Raw genomic sequence first — 25,967 nt, forward strand, 5'->3', positions numbered from 1 at the left:
TCCATGTGAAAACCTAGCCAAGTGACAATGAGAATCTCACCAAGAAATACTTTGTGTGTCCTCAAAACACAATGTACTTATCAAAACATATTAACAAGGTGCATATCCACACTTTAAAAAAAATAACTAGGAGGTTTCTTCCCTAGAACAGTCTTAGCTTTTAAATTAAGCTGCAGAAAGGTCAAAGATACTGAAAGGGGAGCAACAAGAGTCATCCTCCAAAGGTGCAGAATTTGGATGAATGAGTCCTTCAGGATAAAGCCTGGATGAGGACAACTGCCTACATTGCTGCTCAGGAGCAACCAGCTGCCTCTGAAGTTCATCTTTAAAGAGGAAAACATGGTTGACCTCACGACTAAGCAAAAAATCCCAGGCTCAGAGATATCAGAGCCATAAAACAGTCAGCTGCCTGCATCTTGGGTGGGAACAGCCTTGCTCTGTGTCCCTGGAAGGATCAGGGCTTTCTCCTGCTTTAGTTTAAGAAATAGGGTAAGAAACTTTTTTTTCTCTACAATTACATTTAAAAGAATGAGGGTAAGATGATGATTTTCAATAGCTTTTGCCGGAGAGCCTCTGGGAAAGGAAAAGTTTCCACACAGCATGTTCCAACCTGGTACAAATTGAGTGTTGCGGGAAGAGGAGGAGAAGGTAAATCGAGTGCCTGCATCTCTGCCCGCAGCCGGCCAAGTCACCTGGGCTGGGCAGGCGACAGCGATGGGCTCATCCTGCCCCGGCACGGCGCGCCGGGCTCATCCTGCCCCGAGCGCCGGGCTCAGCCTCACCGAGCGCCGGGCTCAGCCTCACCCGAGCGCCGGGCTCACCCTCACCGAGCGCCGGGCTCATCCTGCCCCGAGCGCCGGGCTCAGCCTCACCGAGCGCCGGGCTCAGCCTCACCGAGCGCCGGGCTCATCCTGCCCCGAGCGCCGGGCTCAGCCTCACCGAGCGCCGGGCTCATCCTGCCCCGAGCGCCGGGCTCATCCTGCCCCGAGCGCCGGGCTCAGCCTCAGTCAGCGCTGCTCCTCAGCTGCCCCGAGCCAGCGGCGGCTCAGCGCGGCCCTGCACCCCATTGCCAAGGCTCCTCCTCGGCTCCAAGGCACCTGTGCGCCGGGCGGGGCGGGGCCGGGCCGAGCACCGGGTCCCTCCCCTGCCGGGGCCCGCGGGCGGGACGGGAGAGGCTCCGGCAGCGCGGCGGGACCCGGCCGAGGCTGTGCGGCGTTCCGAGCCGCCCCGGGAGGAGCTGTGCTCTGCCCCGCCCGCCCGGCCGGCCCGGGGAAGCGGCAGGTGCCGGGCCCAGGGCAGCGTCCCGGCGGGCAGCGCTCCCGGCATGGACAAGCTCAACAGGCTGACGGTGCCGGCCGGGGAGAAGTTCAGGTAGGAGCTGCTCCGCTCTCGGTCTGCTGCGGGAACGAGACGAGCCGCTTCCCCAGGGAGTGCGGGGGATTGGGAGGCGCCGGGCATGGGGAAGTTGGCAGAAGTTTGGAGTAAAACCGAGTTATCACCGGTGGCCGGGGCGCTGCAGGGAAGTGCGGGAGTAAACACGGCTCTGGAGTGGATAATAGGACACAGATTTCAAAGCAAAATGTGTGTCGGCTTCACCTGCAGCGCAAAGAGGAATATTTTCAAAGTGTCTGTTTTCAAAGCTGAAGGAAATAGTGAGTGACTCATTAAGATGTATGAGTCTTATGCAAATTAGAAAAACTTAATTAATTGCTTAATGCTTTAATGTCCTACGAAGATGGCTTTTGCAGTTAAGTTCTGTAATATTTCCTAATCTTCGAAAGAACTGGTGGAATAGAGGGAACTGGAAAACGGGAAATGTTCCTAAGTGAAGGAGAACAATGTTAATACAGGGTTTGAGAGGAAAAAAGCAGAAGCGGGCCATTACTGAAGTATTTTTAGTGTGTCTCGATTGATGTGCTTGGTACAGTTGGCACCTCGAGGCTCTTTCATCACGACTTTGTTTTCCTGAGTAGTTAAAAGAAGTTCTGTTTCAGATTAAAGTAACATTGAAATTTTTTCTTCCCCTGAAAAAATAAGAATGAAATACTGAAAAATATTTTTTCTAAAGTAATTCATACTTAAGCACTCAATACTAATTTATAAACCCTTCTCAAGTCTCTCTCCTTCTCCCCAGAAACCTTTATGCAAACCAGAATAATCCCCAGTAAAGCTAATTTTGGAATGCAGTTTCTTGATATCTATCTTTCCATACTGTTGAAATATTGGTGGGGGGTGTGTACTTGCAGAGCTGCAGTGGCACTTATGTTCCTCAGCCAGGCACACCTAAGGAAATCCTAGCAGGCTGCATTGTACAGCCCAGGCAAGAACTCTGTGGAAGGCTCAATGGGCAGAGGGAAGAACACAGTGAATTTCCTCACTGTCTGCAATTTACCACCTAAATTAGTCCAAACTGGTTTAAAGGGTATCAGAGCTCAGTGTTGGTCTAAACTAGCTATCTTTAAATAATAAGCTGAGAAACGAGATGGAAAGCTTGATTCCATCAAGACAGTTACTGGTACATAAAAAAATACACACTCTCTGCTGTCATAAAATTATAGCTGGGATTCATCTTCTTCACTTTTGCAAACAATTGAAGGTGGATTACTTTTAAGTATCCAAAGTGGGTCTCTATGTGAGGGTTATAATGGCCCCCAACTTCTTTGTGAACTGATTCAAAAGCCCTAAACCAGAAAGGCAGCACCACACCTCTGCTGCATCTTCACATAAATGACACTCTTCATCTCGTCTGTGGTTTTAATATTGTTGTAAAATAGGGAAGAGAAAGAAATAGATCTGCTTTCCTGTATTAACTTGAAGTATTAAAAGTTACTTTTTTTCTCCTCCTCATGGCCAATTCAGCCCAGTTGTGCAGGGAATGTAGGAGCACATTTCTCAAACATGAGCATTCTCACCACGCACAGTGGACACGCATGCATGCTTCGATTTGAGCATGATGAAATACTCCTTAGAAACCTCAATATTTGGCTACAAAATCTTACTGTGGTATCGGAATTCTAAAACCTTGAGGCAGAACTTTCCATGAGTAGATATTCATGGGATAAATTTAAGAGAGATGTGCAAATATAGGAAGAGATCAGCATAACATGGCTGCAGCCTTTTCCTCCTTTGAACCAGCTGGATGCTGTTTCATCATGCTCTGTGACATGTTGGCAGTGCAGCTGACTTCCTAATACCACCTCTGTCTCTATGGAACACACAAAGCTGGCTTAGAGTTTGTACTGAATGCTACAGGAACTAAATGGTTATGTTAAAAACGTACTTTTCTTCATACGCTGAGATGCAATGCCAAGAAGTGTTCCTGCCAAACAGTTTCAATTGAAGTGATTATAGTTTGCCTTTTTTTAAAGACAGCTTTCTTAAAATTTATGCTTTGTAGCAGGAAAAATTAAAAAAGCGCTACTGTTGAGTCAGTGTCTGAGAGTGGATTTTTATAATCAAAATCTTTTGACTTTTATTTTTTTAAGTGTAGACCTGGAAAACTAGATATTATGTGGTTTTGCTAAGCTCAACTACTCTCCATGGATATAGTTGAGCCTAGCAGACCTAGCTTGATGTTGCATTAGCAAATCTTATGTCAGATCTGAATTCTTAACATGGTCCATTTGTTAAGTTTATTGCAACATAAGAGCTATAAGTGTTCTTATATGCCTGTCTACCTAACGTTGTGGTATGTACATTGTTTGCAGTTAAGTCGCTCAACTAACTTCAGTAACAGTTGGACAGGAATGCTGGAACTTCATGGAATTTCAGTATTAATTTTTATATATTGTTTCTTATTGTTTCTTATAGTATTGTACAAATTTTCCCCCAGAGTACACTGTGTGTTCTAACTGCTTCCTTATAGTCAGGAAAAATTAATTCAAAAGCTTGGTTATTTACTGTGAGAGAAACTAATCTGTGGTGCATACAAGTAATTTGGTATTTTGAATCATTTCCCAAAGTGTGGAGTGAATACATGAGCAATAGCCGTGCTGCCATGGCAAGCTCTAGTGTGCCTGGATTTCAGACTGAACTTCAGGGAAAAAAATTATGCTGCAAACATACAGAAATAGATGCACTCATGATCAGGGACAGTTGGCAGCATGGGTAACAGGAAGTTAGCAGCTCAAAAGAACAGTCTGCACTAACTTTGGAGACTCTTTTGTGGTTCAGCTTCCCTAGACTATGAGCCTATGATTCCTGGCATTTAAATAATTTCTAGCTACTATATGCAACTGTGTTAGAGCATCTCTTCCGACTTGCTGCATTTTTTTATTAGGACCACAAACCTTAATAATGACCCTCTGCCCGTAGCTGGCTTCAGCTGTACAGCACAAAGTCCTTTTCAAAGGCATCATCACCACTGCAGGGATGGGCAAACCATGGCACAAACCAAAGTGTGCCACATGCTTTCACTTGCCTAAGGTCATGCAGCCAGCAAATTCCAGACTGCAAACAGACTTCTCCAAGAGCACAGTTTCGTGTTAATTTCAGATTACTTCACTAATTTCCAGCAGTCCTTCTCTGCCCCCAACAAAAACAAAGGCTTAAAATCACTATCTCCAAACAGAACTCCCATTTAAAAGGAAGTGGAAATAAACTGGCAATTTACTTTTTTTCTCAGGTTGAACAAGTGGGGCTGGGTTTTTTGCAGGATTTTGTATTTGTCCCCCTTGTTAAACAGAAGGGTTTAAGTCCTAGTTCTATGAAAATCAAGAGGGGTTTCCTTAAGGCCTTAGGGGTTTCCTTAAGGGGTTTCAAGGGGTTTCCTTAAGGTCTTTTAGCTGTCTGTCAAACTTGAAGATATTATGGTCTTCACTAATTTTCTACTGATAGCTTTGCTATAACTGCTAGGCCTTTTCTTTAAGAGAGGATCTTCTGACACTGTTTCTTCTTAAAAGTGAACAGTAGAAAATTAATTCATTTGGGAATGAAGTTGTATTTACCTGTAAACTGACACCTCCTACGTATAGAATGCTTTACCGTAGTGAGCATTTACTTTTGGACAGAATGACTGGAGAATATCTGAATATTAGTTTTGCACTCTAAGAAAATGTATTATTATAGTAGTTCTACTAATTCCTCTTAGTTGTAGCAAACAGAAACTTTATCTGTTTTCCAAGGCAAATTTTAGCTTAGTTTATTGGCTCAACAGACTTGAACAGGACAAAAGAACAAAAATTAACTCAAACAAGAAAGAACTGGGGTTTCAAAGTAAGCTAGAGAATGCTCCCCATGACAGAATTGAGCATCAGAGCTCACATTCAACTTCAAAATCTCAACCTCTTATTAGTTACTTAGAATCCGGAGGAAAGGCTATGCAAATGACAGAATGATAGAATCATTGAATGGTTTGGGTTGAAAGGGACCATCCTGTTCCCATCCCTCTGCCATGGGCAGTGAAACCTCCCACTAGATCAGGATGGTCAAAGCCCCAACCAACCTGGCCTTGGACATTTCCAGGGATGGGACAGCCACAAGTTCTCAAGTTTAGTACCCTTCAGGTACTAATAGGGGGTCTTTTACCCGCTCTGGTCTTCTCTTTCTAGCAAAAGTCTAATCTGCCCTAAGGACATAACAGCAGTGAAGGTCTTCTGCAACACCACCCATTGCCACCCACAGCAACCTCCTGGCTCAGCTTCCAGTGTCTCCTGACAGCTTTCCACTGTACAGTATCTGTGGTGACAGCAGCTTTTGTGGCACACCCATGTTTTGGCCTAGCAAAATGTAGGCTGAATGTAAGGTCACATGAAATCACAGTTCAGTGGTTTGCAGTGTTCAAAGCTGAATTGCACAGGCACGGAGGAAGCAGGTCACCAGCTACATTTGCCATGCTGGTGAGCACAAACAAAAGTTCTTTCTGTAGGATTGTTAGATCCTGTTTGCCATACAAAGCACAGGATTGTGATTAAAAGAGAAAGTTTTATGATCTCTATTTCCTCTAGTTTTCTGTCATCTGAAACAGTTAATGAATCTCCCTCATCTCTGGACTTTGGAATGGAATGAGATAGGAAATGCAAACTTCCCCAAATACTTCTGCAAAAATCCATTCTTTCACTCAGTGTGACTTCAAATCCTCTTGCATCTCCCTCTGACCTTGCTTCAGCACAGCATAGCCTCTGTCCCATCTATATTTGTCCTTCTTTATTCCCTTCTCTGCGCAACCATTTCATTCTACCAATCCCTTTAAAGCTTCTTTTCTTCTTCCCAGCTATGTCATCCTACCTGGACCAATCGCCAAGCTAAAAAAACAACCAACCAAAAAAAAAATCAAACCTGAAACACACCAATATTTACAAGACAAATATGAAACAAAACAAAAAACCTACCCACAAACTGAAAGGAAAAAAAAAACCCAAATAAATCATATAGGATTTATTCTCACACAGAATTTCCTGCCTGTAATGCTGTTTAGAGAAAAGTATGTTTAAGTGTGACTGTGATCTATGTGTGCTTTAAACAAAAATATGGCAATTTGGACAAAATTATGCATAATCCTTTTAATCAGCGTAATATTGAAACTATCAAGAAAAGCCCTGCTTTAATCTCTGTATGTAGACAGCAGTGTAAGAATGTAATCTGTTCAAGATCAGCTGTGCTTATACAGAACCTATAGCTTCATTCTACTTGTGCTGGCAAAATTGTTCAGTCATTGGCATAGCTTATTCTACCACTGCTTCATGTGCACACTGCTCCAAATAAAATAAGGCCTTGTAGTGACATTGTAGCTCTGCCAAAATAATTGTCCAGAGTAGGAGCATTTGTCAACCATGGCAATCACAAATGACACAGTCTTTGGCCTGTGACTGTCAGTTATTCAGCAAAAGGGAGTAATTTAGATTTGATCTAATGACTTGCCTTTTTTTAAAAATAAAATAATAAATTATCAATAGCCAAGCAAATAACCCAATATAATTAATTTTCATGGCCATGGGAGAAAAACCCAATATTCCAGCAAATTTGGCAAAACCATTTTTTACCATTAGTTTATAAATATACCCCATACAGCTGTGTAGAGTGCTAGATATTAAATCATAATATGATCTTGCAGGTACCCTGTGATATGGTGATCCCAAAACAGAACAGTTTTGTGTTTTACAGAATCATTCAAAACCCATATACTGCACAGGACATTAAAATGTGATAGATGTTTTGCTTTTGGAAGGCAGATATGACAATCATAAATTGTTGCAAAAAAATCCCCACTGGAAAACCATATTAGTTCATATGTTCAGCAGACAAGAGAATTGAAAAATTGACGGAAAACAGTGGCTGAAAGGGACTGTATTTTCCCATTTGGCTCTAGGGCATCATCTTAGATTTTTGGTAAACTGTAAAAGGAGTATTCATAGTATGTAAATATGTTTGGTTTGTGCCAGCCATAATAAATTACTAAGGAGTAACAGAAGCTTGCAAATTCTCTTAGCATCTTTATCCTAATCTGTTAGTGTATATGTTTTGGACAAGCTCATTTTCCAGACATAAGCAGAGACAGATGTGCAATGCTACAAGTTTATGACCTCAACATCAATTACTACACAATAAATACTTTACAAAGAATTGCAATAATGCATCCTGAGGCAATAATATGAAAAAATGAGTATATATTTTTCAAGCTTAATGCAAGGGGAAACCAGGTGAAGTAGGCTATTAATACAAGAGGCTAGACCATGTGGCTAAATGTTTCCTTCTTATCTTAAAGTATGGATGCTATAGGCATGTCTGCAAGAAGCCCAGAGGTAACAAAGTGGTCCTGAAGCTGTAGCTACATGGCCAGGTTAATCTGGCATAAGTCTGGGCTGCTGCCAAAAGAGCAGGTCGTTTTCTTCCACCCTCCCAATGCCCCTGCTCACCTTGCCCCTCTCTGCCCTCACCCTGGCACTAGGGTTCCAGTGACCACTTGATGAGGCTGGATCTGATCCTACTGATATCTAAATTGGCAAAAGGAAAAAGAAGTTCGTTTCCCAGCTGGAAGTCCTATGATTCATCACAGCTGGGTAAGCACCGAGGGCAGAGAGGAGTGGAATTTCCCCTTTCAGTGGCAGCCCGTGTGGGCTCCATTAAAGTGACCTAGAGACCAACTAGGGAATTTCTCCAGAGTTTTAACAAAATTTGATAGGCTTCAGCACAAAATAAACAAAACTGAGTCATGAGTAGCCTCCATTAGGTCCCTGTCAGTGCTACCCCACATCTGTGATGGGCATAATGCTTCTGTAGCTTGAGCAAGAACACTTCCAGCCCAAGTAGAGCAGTGTTGGTTAATGGCAATTTTCTGGGTTGATACCAAATCCTGTCTATTCATTTCCCTGAAATGACTTTCTGCTTCCTCTTCTTGTAGAAATATAAAATCCACTTAACTCTTTTAAATTTCTGCCCTTGTGCTCCTTCAGCAACCAGGCTGTAGGGTACTAATCATTCAGAGAGGTACAGCAGTCACTCAGTTTTAACTAGAGCTGTGTTTTAGAGTAGCTAGGTACTGAGCTATGTACTAATTATTAGTAGCTATGTACTAATGTATTGAGCTTCCTCCTGCCGTTTGCAAACCTTTCAGAAAAGTGGAGTAAGTCTTGTGAATGTGGCTTCTGTGTGTGAGGGTTTTTGGGGGTTATTTTAGTTTGTTTTATAATGCGTTAACTTATATCAAGAGAGTTGGTGCAAAAAAGAGATCAGTAAACCAAAAAAAGGCTAAAAACAGAGCAGAAAATGTACTTTACCTTTCTATGTCAAGAAGTGACATGTAATATTCACTTAGCATACCATAATACCTAATTAATTTCTGTACTTCTTACAGTATCACTATTAGTCGGTTGGGATAAATGGAAGAGCAATCTGGATAAGAGAGAAGAGGTGTCCAGACCTTGCAGTTTGTGTGTGTTTGTTTGTTTGTTTGTTTGTTTCCAGGCCAATTTGAGTGCTTAGCATTGGAAACCTAGAATGGGTTCTTTCAATATGCAGAACTCCTAATCACTTCTAAGTACTTACATTGTTTACTTTCATGTTAGGACTGATTTCTGTCAAGGATGTATTATCCCTTTACATGCTACGTTTTTTATTTACTCAGTGAATGTTAGTATTTACCAGTACAAGGAGGACTGACAGCTTCTTTGTGAGGATTACGTAGAGGGCGTATGAAGATGAAAAATATAATCAATATTTAGCTTTACTGTGCTTCTGTGTGTACCATGTAAACACACACCTGCTCTAACTATGGGGTTTGCCTTTAGACAAAACAGTGGATGATTCAAAAGTGAGCAGAATAGGATGTTTTTGAGACTTTTTACAAAATCAATACTCTTGTCAAAATTACTATAAACCACTGTCATTTCCCCTTGTGCATCTCCCAAACACTGGAGAAAACACTTCCTTGTTCCTTCTTCCTCTCAGATAGGTAGCTGTAATTGACTTCACCTGATAAGCAAACCTCTTTGAACTTTTCTTCACAGCTTTGAGATAGCTGTACAGATAAAGATCAAAGGCTCAGTGCCTTGAATGGATGGTTTGGTGTCACAGGTTACCATCTCCAGCTCCAAACTTCCTCTTCTCCCAGCACGAAATCCATTGCAGGGGGCAAATAAGACCCCAGAATGGATGAGGGCTGTAAGGTCCCATCTTGGACCAGAAGCTACTGAAGCAGGTAATCTGACTGCACCTCAAGAATCAGCTGTCTCTCTTACACATCTTTATGCATTTTACACATATCAGAGCCATGGAAAATACCAGCTCCAATCCAGTGGTGAACTCCACCTGGCATTTCCTTGCAAAGGACTCTCACTCTTGCTGTTCCAGGTAGCATATGATACAAGGGTGTGTGCATGTGGAGATCTGAAGCACCTGAAGGAGGTCTAATGAGGAATTAGAAGCTTTCTGTATTTGGTATTTCATTTTGCTTTCTACTGAGGAATTAGAAGGGAGGTGGAAGGGGGTACAGCTGTTTTATATCTTTTAGTTGGATTGTCTTTGAGGCACAGGACTGACAAGTCCTGAAAATACATCTTAGGAAGACGCCCAGTTCACCAAAATCCATGTTCTTCCACAAAGACCATGTCAGGAGCATTGCTTCCATGGAGCCCTGGCATAGGAAAGGTGGTACTTTTCTAGTTTGTTAATTCAGTTTGAGAAGAAATTTCAAGATAAGAGCTTCAAGCTTTTCAAAATTCCAAATCCCCTTCTAGGTAAGCAGGTTCTCCCCCCAAAAGGAAGCAGGAGTCTTCCCCTTTGTCCAGAAACAATAATTTTCTTTCTTAACTTGGTCACCTGCATAGCTGTTTATAAAACTGAAGGATAATAGAAACACAAAACAAAGACCAGCTGGGGAGATGGTGGTGGAATAATTCTGCTGTGAGAAGCTGTAAAGGAGGGGTCTGGACATGCTGTTCCTTCTTTAGTTTCATATTTTAATGTGGGGTTTTTTTTAATTAACAGAGGTAGCTCTGATAATTTTTAATTTTCTGCTCTTTGAGTTTTGGTCCTTATCTTCTAATAACCTAGCTTTTAATCTCCAAATTCCATTACATTCTTCCTTGCTTTCTGTTTCATGATTCTTCTCTGTAAAACCTTATAGCTGAAGCAAGTGGGTATTTTTGGCAATTTTTTGTTTTAAGTCTAAATTTGTACTTACTATATCCCATTCTAGGTTTCCAATGCTAAGTATTTGAATTTGCCTGAAAAGAAAATCAACCAATCGACTAAACAAAATCTCTGAGAAACAACTGGCTTTTGTTTTAATCTTTTTAATGATCTGCCTTTCTTAAGACAAAAATGAGTGCTACACCTACTCACAGTCTTACTTTAAGTGAATGGATGTAGTAATCTTCAGAAAATGTGACTTTCTAGGCACAGAACTACCAGTTGTCTTGTCAGTGAGAAACACACATACCCAAAAAGTTGTAGGAACTGCAACTGGCATGTGAATTGTCTGATGTACAGTGTGATTATTTAATTATTTTTACTCTTTTTAAAACCAATTCAGCTTCATCAGTTAAGGACCTAACTGATGTTAGGAGGTGGAGAAGGAACATACAGGTCCCTTAATGCTGAATGTGTCAATATTGCTTGCAAAGCTACACTTGCAAACATGTTTGAATATATCATGTCCAAAATCTGCCTTTCTTTAACTAAAGAAACTGGTTTGTGAGTACAAATGGGGATTTTTCAAAAGGCAAAACAGATAATTCAGACAGTCTTGTAAACACGAGAAATGTAAGAAAGTACAATTCTCATCCCCCAGATGTACAGAAATAGGTATGCTTGGGGGACTCTGTACCTCATTTCATATGAGTTGAAAGCTGTTGCACACTTTATTCTTCATTTTTCTCTTTAATTTTTCTATTTTTTTTTTTACCTTTGGCAAGCTTTTGTAGGACAGTGTGTATGCAAAAGAGCCAAAGGCTCCCAGCTGGTGTTTGAAGGTGGGGATGTGTCACAGGCCAGGTCTACCCGCCATCGTCCCTTCATCATCACATATTCCTCATAGGCTGAGCTGTGGCCAGATCAAAAAGAGGGTTTGATTCATTTTGTTTTATCTCAAGGCAGCTCTGCCAGTCCTTGAGTGCAAGGTATTATGTGACACAGCAAATCCTTCTTTCAGTATATATGGCATTTACAGGGGTTAAACTTTCCACCTTCATTCACATGTGTATCACAGCTGGTGACCCCTTTGTCAATAGGTCAGATAATTCTGAATTACTGGAGTTTCAAATTGATAAGATATGAAAAATAGCAACACCGGGCTAAAAAGTGTTTTCTTTTCTTTTTTTGTGTGTTTTTGTTATTCCTTCCAACGTGTAGAATTTATAATGTATTTGTAAGAAACCCAAAACTCTTTAGAAGCCTCTACAGCCAAGACTTCCAAACTTATTATCTGCAGAGCTTTGAAAATCTATTCTTTGTGCAATGAGATTCTGATCTAAGGGTCCAATCCTGTCTATCCCAGTTACAGTTAAACTGGATCTCAAACTATCTATCTTTTGCTGAAATGTTTTCAAAGATTAGCAGTAACACAGACTGCACCTTTATGTGCAAGTCTGATTTTGCTTTAAAAGATCTCAACCAGGTTTAATGAAGAGCTGGAGCTTGTAGTTAAATAAGCAACTTGACCTCTTGATTATCTTTAATTACATACAATGCAAGGCAAGACTAGCATTACTCATTATTTTCATTTACTGTACCAGCTGATGGAGGTCCTTGAATATTTCTAGTATCTGCTCATCCCAAGAGAACACTAGAGAATAAACACGAGTTGGTGACAAGGTCCTGACTCAGCCACGTTGTGAAGAAAGAGGGTTGTAGTTATGTACCTGAAGCAAAGTCTGCCTACATTGGGCCATGGGAGCCCCCATTTCCAGGTACTTTAGGGGCTGCTGCTCTGCTCAGGTCCTCCTCCAATGAACCTCTTTTCTTGGAGTATAATCCCGAGTATTTGAGAGCCTTACAACAAGGATTTTCATGCTAGTCAGATATGTAGGTTCAGGCAGAACTTTTTAAGTGTCCTTCTGTGCTTCACTTCCCTCATCACTCTGGAATGGCCTTGGGGCTTGAGATTGAGTTCCTTAAGATTTGAAGAATCTTCTTGCTATAGACTTTTCTATCTGCCTCTCATCTTTTCTTCTGTCTCTCTAAGATCACAAGTCAGATAGAGAGCTCTCTGTAAAACTTTCCAGTTGTTGCTTTTTATATGGCCTGGCACCTCAAGAAATCTCAGCCTCCAGCTAACTGGACATACTGGTTTTTGCAGCTTGTTCAACTCTGTGGGTCAAAGGGGATTCCACTTGAACTGGAGATCAGCTGTGCTTGATGACTTCCTAAACTTCCCACTTACAGTGCACTGGTTATCTGCTTGCTCTCACAGGCTTCAGACAAGTTAAATTCTCTAGTGACAGCAAACAAGCATTCTAACAACTGTGAGAGCTACATAATCTTAAAAACTGAAGATTCAGACAAAAAGTTATTAGGTACTCTCTAATTTATCAAAGTTGTAATTAGAAATCTAAATGCCCCCATAACAAGAATAAGGAATGAGAGAGAGAGATTTTTAAGAAATTTGACTGAAAAAAATGGGAATGTTTAGATTTCAGTCCTTCTGCATTGAAAAAATACCATAATGGCACCAGTGCATGTGATTAACTCTAATTTAAATGCACCTTTTTTAAAAAATAGAAATATGTAATAAAATGATCTTTTGAACTATTGCCTTATTCAAGGTTCATGGAACATGCCTGATGCTCTAATCAATACACCTAAATATAATCAAATGAAAAGCAAACTAATTCAGGTACTTGTACTTATCAATTTTGTGGTGGGGTTTTTTTTTTTTTGTGTGTGTGTGTGTGTGTGTGTGTGAAGATTTTTTTTTAGCAACTAAATGACAATATAGAATAAAAGAGTAATGAGGGAAAAGCCCACCTTTTTTCAAAATAAAGCCATAATTTTGCTAATGTAAAGATATAATTATGTCAGTGATGAGCCATTAGCAATATTCAGATAGAAATCTACAGTTAGATTTTTGGTTTTGTTGGTGTTTGAGTCCTGTCTCTGACAAACAACAAAAGAAATGTAACTCATGCTGACATGCATCCCTAATTGAAATCTGGCAAGCCTTTCTGAAAGAAACACAAACACTTGCAGACAACCATTCTCCCCAAACTAGAACTAAACCATTTAGATCTCCTCTCATTCTTTTCATTCCTCATTACTTTTCATTTATAGACACTGCCAGGTGCCAGCTGGGGCACAACACAGAAACAGCAAACTGCAGATGATGGCTATTTGTGATGTTTCAAGCAGAACCAGGAGCTGAATCTGTTAGGAAAAAACCCCAACAAATACCACAGAAAAGCAGAAGCTTTTCTGAGCTTTTCATATCAGATTTAATGTATCTGTTTAAGTTAGATAATAATCTAAGCTACTCTTATAGGTGTAGTATGTTGTTGTTGGTAATTTTGGATTATTTTGCCGTACACTTGTTTCTCACAACTATAAGTAGTTCATTTCTTTATATCAGCAGGTAACACTTTATCATTTTGCTGTAAATTAATAGTTTGAGTTTTCAGCAGGAGTTAAAGATGTGCTTGTGAATTATTTGTCCGTTATTCTCATTATATTTAAGGGTCCTATGTACAGTCAGAAATCAGAGGGTATTCCCATTGTAGGTGTGCAGATTGCAAAGTCAGTTCTAGATAAAATGTTAACATTTAAATATTCTAAGCTATTAATTTAGGCAATGATTTATTTTTTCCTGATGCACTTGCTCTTGAATTCATTGCTTTTACCATACTTAATTGTATTAAGAAGGATAACACAAATAATGCTAAAGAGCACTTAAAAAGGGAGGAAAAATTCATGCACAAATGATTTAACAATTAAACTCTTTACTGAACAGACAAGAAGCGTATTTTTCGTAATTTATATAAATGGCTGTTCAATCACTTGGTAATTTAATGCTGGCTTTGTTTAATATCTTACAGGAAGCTTCAAAAGATGGTTCATGACATCAAGAAAAATGAAAGTGGGATAATAAACAAGTTCAAAAAGTAAGTTTGCAATGCCAATCCCTAGTTTTATCAATGTGGGGAGGTTTGGATTACAAGCATAGTGTTGTATTGTACTTTAGTGGTGGGACCATGTGTACATCCAGAGGGATGTACTTCAGTGCATGTAAAGAGCTTCAGCTCAGACTGCAGTGTGCAGAATTGTCATCAGTATTAAGACTGTCATAAAGTAATTGCAGAACTGGAGTCCAATGACAGGTTGTGTTTGTAGCCTTGGAAAAAAATAGTATTTGAGTGAAGAGTCTTTTTCTTGAATGTTCTCTGGGAATGGTCATCACTTTTTGTTTGCATGTGTGCCTTACTCCTGAGGCAACTGTTTAGGCTTTCTGCTGCAATTAAGTTGAATTTGAGCTCCACCTTGAACCAACTGGTCAGACACCATACTTAAAATTCCCATAAAAATGCCAAGTCCCCCTGTGTTTCAGTTTCATAAAACAAAATCCAGCATTACCTAGCACCCTTATTCCACTAAGATGTGCTGAACAACATGCAGATTGGTGTCACATGCATGGAAGTATCATAAAATATTCATGTGTATTTATACATAGAAATTCCAGTAATTCTGCATCCTTGTCGAATGAATACGCTATTCACTGTTTCTAGTCAAACATCTATTTAAAGCAATTAGCTATTTAGCACACTTTTCTTAATGCAACAGCTCGTTTGCATTGGAATTCCATTTGGATACAATTTTCTCATTCGGATGTCTTTCTTTACATGGGTCATTGGCAACAAAAGTATTAAGTACTTTTAGAAGTTAATTACTACACCCTATCTGCAGTGTGTTTCCAGGACAACCACATTAAATTTTAGAAATACTGCTCTTGTACACAAACGACACATGAAAACAGTGTTTTAAATCCTCTCTAAAAAATAGAGAGAGCCCGTGATGGCTCAGTTCAAGGGAGAGACCTAATTCTCGGTGTATATGAAGCAATCAGTCAGCTACTGGCAGAAGCCGTAGGGCCCTGCCTGGTTTGGCTGTGCAAGAGCTCTGGAAAGCCAGGCTGGCTCAGCTCTTGCCTCTGCTGCCAGCCCAGACAGGGCTGGTGCTTGTGGGGCAGCTGCTGGAGCTGCCAGAGGAGGAGGAAATGCTCCTAGGAGTAGCAGGACTGCCTGGCTCTCCTGTTGGGCTCCAAGCCCTCCTTTGTGCTCTCGTTTCCACAGCTGTGTTTCTGTCCACAGACCCAGAGCAGGCTCCGATGGTAGAACACCTGATATATTGGATAGATTCTTGAGATGCTTTTTCCTTGATTCATCCTCTTTCACTCTAAGATTGCTGCAATTCACAGTTAATCACAGTCACTTGGTATACTTACTTGTATCCACACAAGCACAAAAGGAGCCTTTCCCTTAAAATGACCCTCTTTCAACTACTTGGGGTTATAATTTAATTTAAGTGTGTTTTTGTTTTTAACACAGTGACCACTGTGTTCAGAGACCTGTCTAAAAAAACTCATTTTCACCTGGGACTTGCTCACAGGGAAGAGTTGCTAGGCTATCAAGGCTTTTGGTGGGGTTTTGGCAGGGAAGGGGTTAAAGAGGGTTTCTTACAGTCGTTGCTTTTTAATAAAGGGTGGCTTCCTACTTGACAGTAGTAGTTAAGTATAATTAATAATGTTCCAGTGGGCTCAGTTCAAAAGCCTCAGAGAGGAAAGCAGGTGACAGAAACAGCAGAGGCATCTAAGATTCATAATTTGGCACTACAAAGTGTCTCCTATAGTTGCCTGAATGGGCATTCTGTTGTTGATCAGTTGCTCTGATTGTGTGTCCTTCTTAGAGAGTAAGAGGGGAAGAACAGACAAGGGAGAAGTAACATGAACCAAATGTAGCAGAAGCTGGGAAGGTCATCATTAGGTGTCAGAGACAAGATTGCTGCTATAGCACTGCAATTCTTTGATTCACTCAAGATCAAAAAAAAATATATAAAAAAGAGCAGACTCACAAAAACTCTCTTGAAGTATGACTGCAGCACAAAGCTCATATTTCAACTCTCCCAGTATAAGAACATAAACAGAGGTATAAAAACATAATAATCATTCTGATGCTGCTGTGATTCACCTGAGTCATATTAATCTTTTTTGCAGTTACAATGATCAGAAATTTAGTTTTTAAAAATTGAGGAATTTCTAATATTTGCACATGACTTCAGAGCTCAAGTCTTGAACCCAGCACATAATGAGACTTGCAATAAAAGTATGAGTCGACAACACTGATAAGGATATGCACAAGAGGTGCTAAGCTCTACAGAATTAGAACTGGCTGTGTTCCTCACTTTGGAGGCTTTTTGTTTGATTGTAGATGCTTTTTAAAACCATATGATTATCCAGTTGATCACTATTTCCATTTCAGTTAGAGGATTATGTTACTAAATGCCAAGGTTCTAAGCATGACTGAAGCAGGAAAAATGTTATTTAAAATGGGCTTTATGTAGCATAGATTCATCTATATACTGGGGAAAAAATAAAAATCAAACCTATTAAAAGTAGAAATCATTTTAGAGAATTCAAATAGTGCACTTGCTTATCTGAAGCCTAAAGTTATCACACAGATCTATACTGTAAGCCTCTGCTACACAAATTGAAAGAACTATCAAATGTTCGTTAAATACATTGGACTTATTAGCATTATTTCTTAAAACATTTTTAAAATCTGGATTGGCTCTTGATTATGCAGAAATGTAAAAGTTCTTGCATCAAGACTTGCTGTCTGGTCTAGTTCATCTGGGGGGTGCAGGTGGGGAGGAATTAATCTATTATTCATGTGTGTTTTAAAGGTCTGTGAAAAGCAGGCTGAACAGTCCTGGTAACAGAAAGAAATTGACAGGTTGTTTTTTCATTGCTTCAGATTTTCTGTTTGTTCCCCATTCTGACTCAACATTTTCTGGCAGTAAAAATATTGGCCACTGCAGGACAGCAGTCACCTGCTTGCCCTTAATCACATGCAAAACTGTTTACAACACTGAGTCCCAGCTGCTGTGCAGATCATGGTGTCAAGGAGGATTATGTACTCAGGTGCAGAAGCAATGATTGTAGCCAGCATTGTATAAACAATGAGAGCTGGGGGCATTTTTTTCATATTCCTATCCTTGGTACTACAGAACAGGGAAGCAGAGAAATCATAGGTTTCATGATGTAGGATGGTTGCCTATGCCTGAAACACACTGTAAGGACATAGCACTCATCTGTAAATCATAAGCTTTAAGCCTCTAGGCTTTGTTCAGTGGAATCCTGGCTCTGCTGAAGTCAGTGCTAAAAGTCATACTGCATGTACAGCAAAGTCAGGACTTCACCCTAAAGTTTTGGTACATGCTGACCTACTGTGTTTAATAAGAAACAAGAAGTTCTGTTTATTCAATTTATTGTAATACCACATCCTTCACAAAGCCATCAGAATTCATGCATTTGTAGTCATGTTTCTAACTGCACATTATCCAAATATGTCCATTTCTTGAAGTCACATCTGTCATGTGACCTGAAAAATGGAAAGATGCTTTACCCAGCTTTTTAGCTGGGTAAGTCTTAGCTTCAGATTTGTGTGGTCCATTTTTCTATACCATTTATAATTTAGGCAGTAGCTTTAGACAGAAGAATAGTCGTTGTGTCACTAAATGTCTATTCAATCTGCATAGCTGCAGCTAAAAGACACTCATGATCAAACCCTTGGCAGAGGAAAAAGTGGTATTTTATGAACCAAATGATGAGAGAAAGTACTAAAATCAAGCTGTACCACACTTAGAAAAAGAAAACAGGAAAACATGGAGTACCTAATTCTAACTGTTATTCTGAAGAAACATGAAAATCACTGCGTAGCTGAATAGAATGTTTTGAGTGCCAGGATTTTTATAACTATAACTGCCATAGCCCATTGTAAGAACATGTGTAAAAGAGTAGTAATAACACTAAAAAAAAAAAACCAAAACAAACAAATTAAAAAAACCCTTTCAGTTTAATTTTGTCTCGTACAATTGCCACGTAATTCCAAATCTGTAACAAACTATTCCACTAGGTCATGATCAACACAGTTCAGGAAAAGTTTATCTGTTAGCTGCATCACACCTTTTGGAATTCTGAAAATGTTTCTGGCAAAGTTCAAATAATTTACTGTTTAATCACAGGTATGATGATCTAGTCACTGAAAGCTAATGTATACTATGCATACTCAGCTCAGAAATTATCCATATGGTTTTCTAAAAACTATTATGTTAAAATCGTTTCTAAGAAGGGAGTGAACTTTGTACAGAATTAGCAATAGAAAAAGCAAAGGACTTTTGGAAACAAAGAGTTTTCAGGCATAACTTAAATGCTGGGGGAGTGAGCAGAAACACTAGTGGGGAAATGCACCTGTGGGAAAATCTAAGTGCTACACATAAAGGCCTACTAATACATATGTTTAGTTATTTTTCTTGGTATAGCCTGTAAAAACGAGTGTTGCTAGAGCAAAACACCCAGACCTCTGCTGCAGTTTATTTTAAAATTTTTCACTTAACGCAGGAAAACAAAAATATGCAACAAATTCAAAAGTATGTCATTAATATATGCTGTTCCTACAGGACCACCTATGGGAGAAAAGTACCTGTCTATGTGTTTTGTTGGATCAAGCTCAGCATATTATAGAGGGGAAATCTTGGAATACATTGTTTTAAAATGGAATAGTTTATTGTGTTAAAAGTTGTTCTGAATTTCTGTACCATGCATTCTGTTCTAGTGTGAGAGGCATCTGTAACCCATTCTATGAAATGTCTCAAGTGCTACCTGGTTATTTGTTGAAGCTACAATGTATGTACTAGGATTAAATATATTTAAATATGCATGCTCAGTGGGATGGCATTTGATTCTTCCAGTCCTTTCTCATTAACTCCAGGGAACAGGACAGTCAATTGCCATTCTGCAAGGATCTGTGTGGACAGTGAGGTCAGAGTGTGCAATAGCTGGGTAACCACGCCTTGGCGTAGGGTTGTGTCTTTGGAGCTTGTGTTGTGGTTTGCACATTGGCTAAAGTTCTGGCTCCTGTAAAGTGAAGCTCCAGCTGACTTCAAAAGAGCCTGGATTCCAGTTCTGGCACTTGGAAAATCATAGCAGTGCAGCGAAAATTACTTTTTAAGTGGGTTTGAATTGTAGAATAAAGAACATATTTTAAGAGATTCTAGCAAATATAGATGTGGCCGTGAACTGTTTCAGCTCTGTGACAGAAACATTTCTTTTCTTCTGTTGATATTCAGGTTCCAAAATGAACAAGTGGCCTTAATTTGCAAAACTGGGAAAGATACTTGGGATCGGTATGCTATTCCATAGCTGCACCATAGCATGATAGACTGCTTAGACACAGACCTCTGTTCTGTACTTCATGTGCTTTTGTTATAACGTATTTACATTTTCCTCCAGGGCCACTGCCAGGATTTACAGGGCCTGGGACCAAGTGTGGAAGATTTCTGCTCAGCAGCTTAGAAATGCGTGATGTTGCTTAAGCCATGTACTTTACACCATGACCCAGACAGCCTCTTACCACTGTTTTCCAACTCTCCACCATTTCTGAGCAACTCACGACAGATGTTGCAAAGTACATCAAGTGATCTTGGTCTCCCCTCCCTAAGACCTGAGATGTGCCCTGGCAGTGGCCCTGGGATTTTCTTTCTAACATGGCTGTGCTAACCTGGACAGAAGTCCAGAGCAGGGCTGTTGAGAATGCTTTTAATTTAGTGTTTGTACACTAAGTTACATTATGCTGCAGGGAGTTAAAACCTCTGAGGTGGCAGCTATCCATCATTAGTGTTGTTAGTAATGAACAAAGCAGGCTAACATTGCAAAAATTATCTTGCTGGTTTGGTTTTGTTTAGTTGGGGGAGTGGGGGGAGGATTGGGCTTTTTTTTAGTTTTAGCAATGCCTGCACCATTTATTCATTGATTCATGCATGTGTATGGGGTGCTTTTGGTGACAGTCTGAACAACAGAATTCCATGAATTCAGCTCAGAAGTAGCCAAAGCACTTCTCAAAACGGACAAGGAAAGTTTGTAAGCGGATGTGGTGGTGCCAGCATGCCACCACCCTAAGTTACAGTGGTACCTGAACAATGATACCTAGGCAGCAAGCTCAGGACCTAAATATTGAGTGTCAAGTTCTTGTGGTAAAGCAAAATTTGTAAACACTATTGCTTGGAGATCCCAGCAATGGATCTTTGTGGATTTTTTTTTTTTTAATTTTCTTATTTTTTCTAATGAATTTGTTAGAACCTGACTGAGGAATGAATGAAGTTACCAGTTCAGTGGACAAAGCTTCAGGTCCATGGTGAGGTCTCATCAGTGATACAGGGAAGCTGTCAGACAATGTTCAAAGTCACTTTAAAGAATAATTTTTAATGTCGTTAATTATCTTAATGTTTTATCTGGCTAAAAAACCCAAAGTGTTGTAGTTTTTCCCCTCTGCAGAGGCATCACTCTGGCCTCTGATATCACACATTTGGGTTTAAAGTCATCTTGACTGTAAACCCAAATTCTTCTCATTCGTTACAAGGTAATGAAATAATTCACCTGGCTGTAATGCAGTGCCTTCTTTGGGCAGCTGCAAGTTAGTAAGGAGTATATGTTAATACACACACACACATATATATATATGAATACCCATATATATGTGTACTTCTGCTTCATATATATATACATGCACATACATGTGAACCTGTAGAAGCATAAAGATTCTTTCAATATTTCTACAAATTCTTTTGATTCACTTGGTATTACAAATGCCATTGTAATAGTTTTTACCAAAAAAGGGATATAACATCATAAAATAATAAAAAGTAGAAACAGAATCTGGCACTGAGAGACCCCGTATACATTTACACATCAATCAGCAAATAAGTGCATGCAAAATTATAGTTCTAAAAATACAAATGGAGAGTACTACGCCACTTTCTTATGCTATAATCTTAGCCTCTGTGAACCTGAACAGATTTTCAACTTCCAACAAACCATCATTTATCTCTCTGCACCCTATCTTATCTCTTTCTGGAAAAGGAGAGGAGAGGGGATGAGCAAGGAAGCTGTCCTTTCAACACATGTTCTTAGTGAAAAAAAAAAAATTAAAATCTCAGATTCTATTTTAATATTTTATCAGTTTCTAGCTTTTCAAAGCATTCTTCTACAGCCGTTTGCTAAGCATCTGTGATGGTAATCTGTATTTCTTCAGCTGCAGGTATCTTTTGTTAATAGCTTTTTTATGTGTCTGGCTAATGCTCCCTTCTAGTGAATGTTACTTATGAGATCATAAACATCATTATCATTTACAGGCTTAAAAAAAAGCCACCGCCAAGTCTTCCACAAAGGGATTATGCTTCAGGTAAGGCTGTGTTGATGTAAATTTAAACTGCATGTCTGTGTTAATTTGCTATCTATATGCCTAACAGTATTTCAGTTATACACTGCCTCATAATTTGTTTTTAATGAGAGAACAGGATACCATTAGCAACAACTCTGAAGATAGTTCACACCTCTGAAATGAAAGGCAAGCAAAAAATGATGAATTGTACCAGCAGGAAGAGTAGCAAGTAACCACTCTGTCAAAATCAGTCTTTATTGGGGTTCTGTATCTAGGCTGCTGTAAAAATGGAGGAGAATTTGCACCCAGTCCTTCCTTGCAGAAACTGTGATGTGAAAGTAAATAGGGAAGAAATTGAAAAAATGCATAATTACCGATTCAAAATCTTAATACTATTAATGTAATTATGATATCATTAATTATCTTAGAGGTAGACCTCTACTTGCTTATCATATAGCACTGTCCACAAACTAGTTCATGGCTATTTTTACAAGTTAACAGCCATCTTGCTAAGACAAGAGTTGAAGCAAGGAGGACAGAGTTTGGAAGGTATCAGATAACTGTATCCTGTTTGACATAGACGCTGGTAATTAGTGTGCTGTCTTGGAACTTTAACCAAGAAACAAGGAGGTACAGGGCCCAGAGGTCACCAGCAATTCCATTAACTAAAAATTGTCACCCCTCCTTAAAAATGAGATGCATTAGCAGGACATCGTGGGTAAGGTGCATGCTCTGCTGTCCAGACCATGTGGAGTTTGTCATTTTCTAATTCTTTCCCAACAGCTCTGAAAAAAGTTGTCAAAAACAAGCAAGAATTTAATTTATTATTCAGCCAAAACCAGATGTGCAGCTCAGAACAGCTTGGAAATTTTGCTCACTCTTTTTTAACTGAATGTGATAAGTATAGATTGAAAAACCAATCTAAGATAAGCATTTATGTTCGCTATTACATCTCCTTAAATAACTCTAATGTTTGGTTTAGAACACGCAGACAATGAAGAGGATCAGTGGTCAGATGATTTTGTAAGTACATATTTTGGGCTAGTAGGAGGTTACTGTAGCAACAAGTTAGCACAAGAAATAATAAGAAAAGTTTCTTTTTAAATCATCTACTTGCGGTTGAACTAAACACTACTGAAATGTTACCTTATTTGTTACATCAGCTTTATGCACAGGTAGTCACTATTTTCAGCTGCCTCAATTTTTTTACATTCAACTTAGAAGTACTTTCAGGAGCACTGTAAATGGTAGCCATGAACACTAAGGTTTTTGGATAAGTAAGCATATGGCATCAATTTGAGGGACTTCCCAAACTGCACAATAATTTCAGAAATCAGTAAGAATCTTTATTTGGGGGAGGAAGGGTGGGAGGGGTGAGGAGAGGAAAGCCACTTCTTGCTAAAAAAGAAAACTTCCTCTAAGATTTTAGAAAACATTAGAATGAAGTCATGGTTGTCAGCCATGTAAAGTAGTGGTGCAGCTGTCAGCCTGAAGAGACCAGTTTCCTTCTGGAGTCAGATTTCAAGTACCCTTTTGGCAGGAAAGGGACAGTAAGTGACAACACACATCAAAGGTCACAGCTGGATCTGGAAAGGAACTGTCCTGTGAAGGGAAACAAGCTGTTGGTCCATAATTTGAAGACTGAGCTCTTGAGGTGAAAGTACTCCTTGGAGATGGTGAGAAGACAGAGAGCTCTTGGGAGGAGCAGCAGGGGAGGAGGCAGGAGTGGCTGTTTTTTCAAAGAGGAAGCACTAAAAGGGAACATATGTCCATTCAAGTTTAGATTGTTGTAATTTAGTTATCATACTCTTGCAAGGATATTTGTGTTATACATTGCTTTGAAGCTGTAGGTGTGCTATGAGATGAGAAATGGGAAGTTCTGTCTTTTTTAGGACAGTGATTATGAAAATCCAGATGACCATTCTGACTCTGAGATGTATGTGGTCCCCAGTGAAGAGAATCCTGATGACAGCTATGAGCCACCTCCAAGTGAGAAGGAGAAAAAGAAGATTCCCTCTGCATTTCCCATTTCTAGGGGTGAATATGCAGGTAGTTATGGAATAGTTGATTATGTCAGCTTGATAATTGCTTTTTGATCAGTACCAGAAGAGAAGTGGCCTCAAATGGACTAATCTATCCCTTCCTCAAGAGCTGGCTTTTAATTCTGATACTCAAGTCTTAAGCATTCAGGGGCATGATGATTTTTTTTTTAATTACAGCATGAAACAGGTTAGTATTGCTGGTAGTGATGCTTATAATTTTAATATAATATGTCCTAGAGACTTTGATAGACATTTACTAACTACAAAATTCAAGCAAAGGTGTGTGAGATACTATTAATTTGGCTCCAGATTAATCCATATATATTGATGCAGGAATTCCTATTAAAGATGAGGCACATAAGACCAAACAGGTCCCTTCTCAATCTTCTCTGTTTCTCCAGTCATTATACCAAAAGCAGTAAAACAGTAGCCCAAATGTTCACTTCTTATTGTCCTTCAAAATTGATACTGAGGTTGATAAATATCCTGAAAAACTGGACAGCATCAAGATTTTATTTACATCAGCCCAGTTTAAAGGGATATTTTGATTCTTTTCAACCATGGACAGGTTGTGTTGAAGTTAATGAGAGAATGAAAGTTAGCTTCAGTTAGATGAAGATTTGAGACACGGCAAAAAGAAACATTGACATGACACCTGCTTTCATTTTTGTATGATGCAAGACTGTTACTGATTGTAGAATATTCATCAAATTGTTAAAATAATACCACATACGTGCTCAAAGAACTTTATTAGCACTTCACCTGTGTGTTCTTTGAAAAGGGAAGGACTTGTTAAAATGACACACTGGAGAACCTGGCATAATTTTTGTTCCAGTCCCACCCAATGTTGCATTTCTCATGTGTCTCATACACCACCCAGCCACCACCTTTCCCCAGGGAGCTAAATAGTTGCTCATACCGCAGTCAGTATCTGGGCACCCTCTGCAGCCTGATACAGAGTGCTAGGCTGCTACCTTGAGCAATGAAATAGGACCTATTTACATGCAAGGCTGAACATCAGGACCAGCTATGCTCAGGTCTGTCTTTTGACCTGTGCTGCAGCCACAGTAAAGACTCATTTGAACAAGCAGTAGAAGAAAGGGCAGAGGCTAATGTGTGATTTTTACTAAAGCTGTTGTTTTCTACCACATTAAAAGACAATCGCACCAGTCACCAGCAGCCTCCTCCCATCAACAAACCTCTCCCAAGCACACCCAGCCCGGCTGTGTCCAGACCAAAGAAACCATGTGTGCCATCCATGCCATTTCCATCTCCTGCTGCAAAACCAAAAGTGCCACCAAAGCCTAAGGAGTGCAGTGATGATGAGGTAAAGTTTACAGGCATGCTTGTTTTAACTCTGTGAATGTCACGGCAATGCCACGGCCTGGTTTCTTTCTTAGCCTCTCTGGTACAAATAATTTTGTACATCACAGTAACCTGCAAGTACCATACTGATTCCTAGGGGACATATGCCTGCTTTGAGTGTCAAGGAGACCATGGAATAGCTCCTGATCATCTGTAACAGGCTGCAGGCAGTGGGGAGAGAGTGACCTCAAAGGGTTCTCCAGGACCAAAGGGAAGGGAGGGCTTCCACCCACCAGTCAGAACTGGAATCGTTTGGTAAAGGGTTTTCAGGCTTTGGGATTCCCTTCCACATAGGATGATAAATATCTGAAATAGGAGTCACTGTGAAATGGCAACTGTTGTAAACTGCTGCCAGGGCTTCAATCCCAATGGTTTGTTGACATGTTGACATGATGGAGGTTTAACTGATAGATTTTTGTCCTGCATTTCTCATAGGATAATTACATTGTGCCAGTGGACAATGATGATGATAACTATATTGAACCCACAGAAAGCAGCATGTCACTACCAACAAGATGTGAGTTTTAGTCATTTAAGCTAATAATTAATTGCTTTATTAAGAATAACTGTGAAAAAAATTGGTCAAATTAATGTCTGTTTCTAAGGTTCAAAGAGTAGAGATGCAGCTAGTAAAGAGATCACAGCCTGCAAAAAGCAGCTGGCTCCTTTGGTTTATGGCAAGGCCAAGGAAAATTATTTTTAA

At 39.8% G+C, this 25,967-nt stretch overlaps 1 protein-coding gene across 10 annotated transcripts in view; it reads left to right on the forward strand.

Annotated features, from left to right (window-relative positions):
- The window catches only part of BLNK (B cell linker), a 91,721-nt gene that overhangs the window by 47,155 nt on the left and 18,599 nt on the right, over positions 1-25,967 (forward strand). For 6 of the 10 annotated variants that reach the window (XM_085065149.1, XM_085065150.1, XM_085065146.1 and 3 more), the window contains exons 4-10: positions 14,463-14,528; positions 19,768-19,824; positions 21,829-21,878; positions 22,840-22,880; positions 23,750-23,906; positions 25,057-25,226; positions 25,700-25,781. In XM_085065149.1, coding sequence (XP_084921275.1) covers positions 14,463-14,528; positions 19,768-19,824; positions 21,829-21,878; positions 22,840-22,880; positions 23,750-23,906; positions 25,057-25,226; positions 25,700-25,781 — 623 coding nt within the window. Of the gene's footprint in view, positions 1-1,143; positions 1,372-14,459; positions 14,529-19,767; positions 19,825-21,828; positions 21,879-22,839; positions 22,881-23,749; positions 23,907-25,056; positions 25,227-25,699; positions 25,782-25,967 lie in introns of those variants that run through there. The other 4 variants (XM_085065151.1, XM_085065153.1, XM_085065147.1 and 1 more) reach the window with 4 other exon arrangements.

The sequence above is a fragment of the Lichenostomus cassidix genome, chromosome 6, assembly GCF_008360975.1.
Source record: "Lichenostomus cassidix isolate B80296 chromosome 6, HeHo_3.0, whole genome shotgun sequence".
Classification (NCBI taxonomy): Eukaryota; Metazoa; Chordata; class Aves; order Passeriformes; family Meliphagidae; genus Lichenostomus; species Lichenostomus cassidix.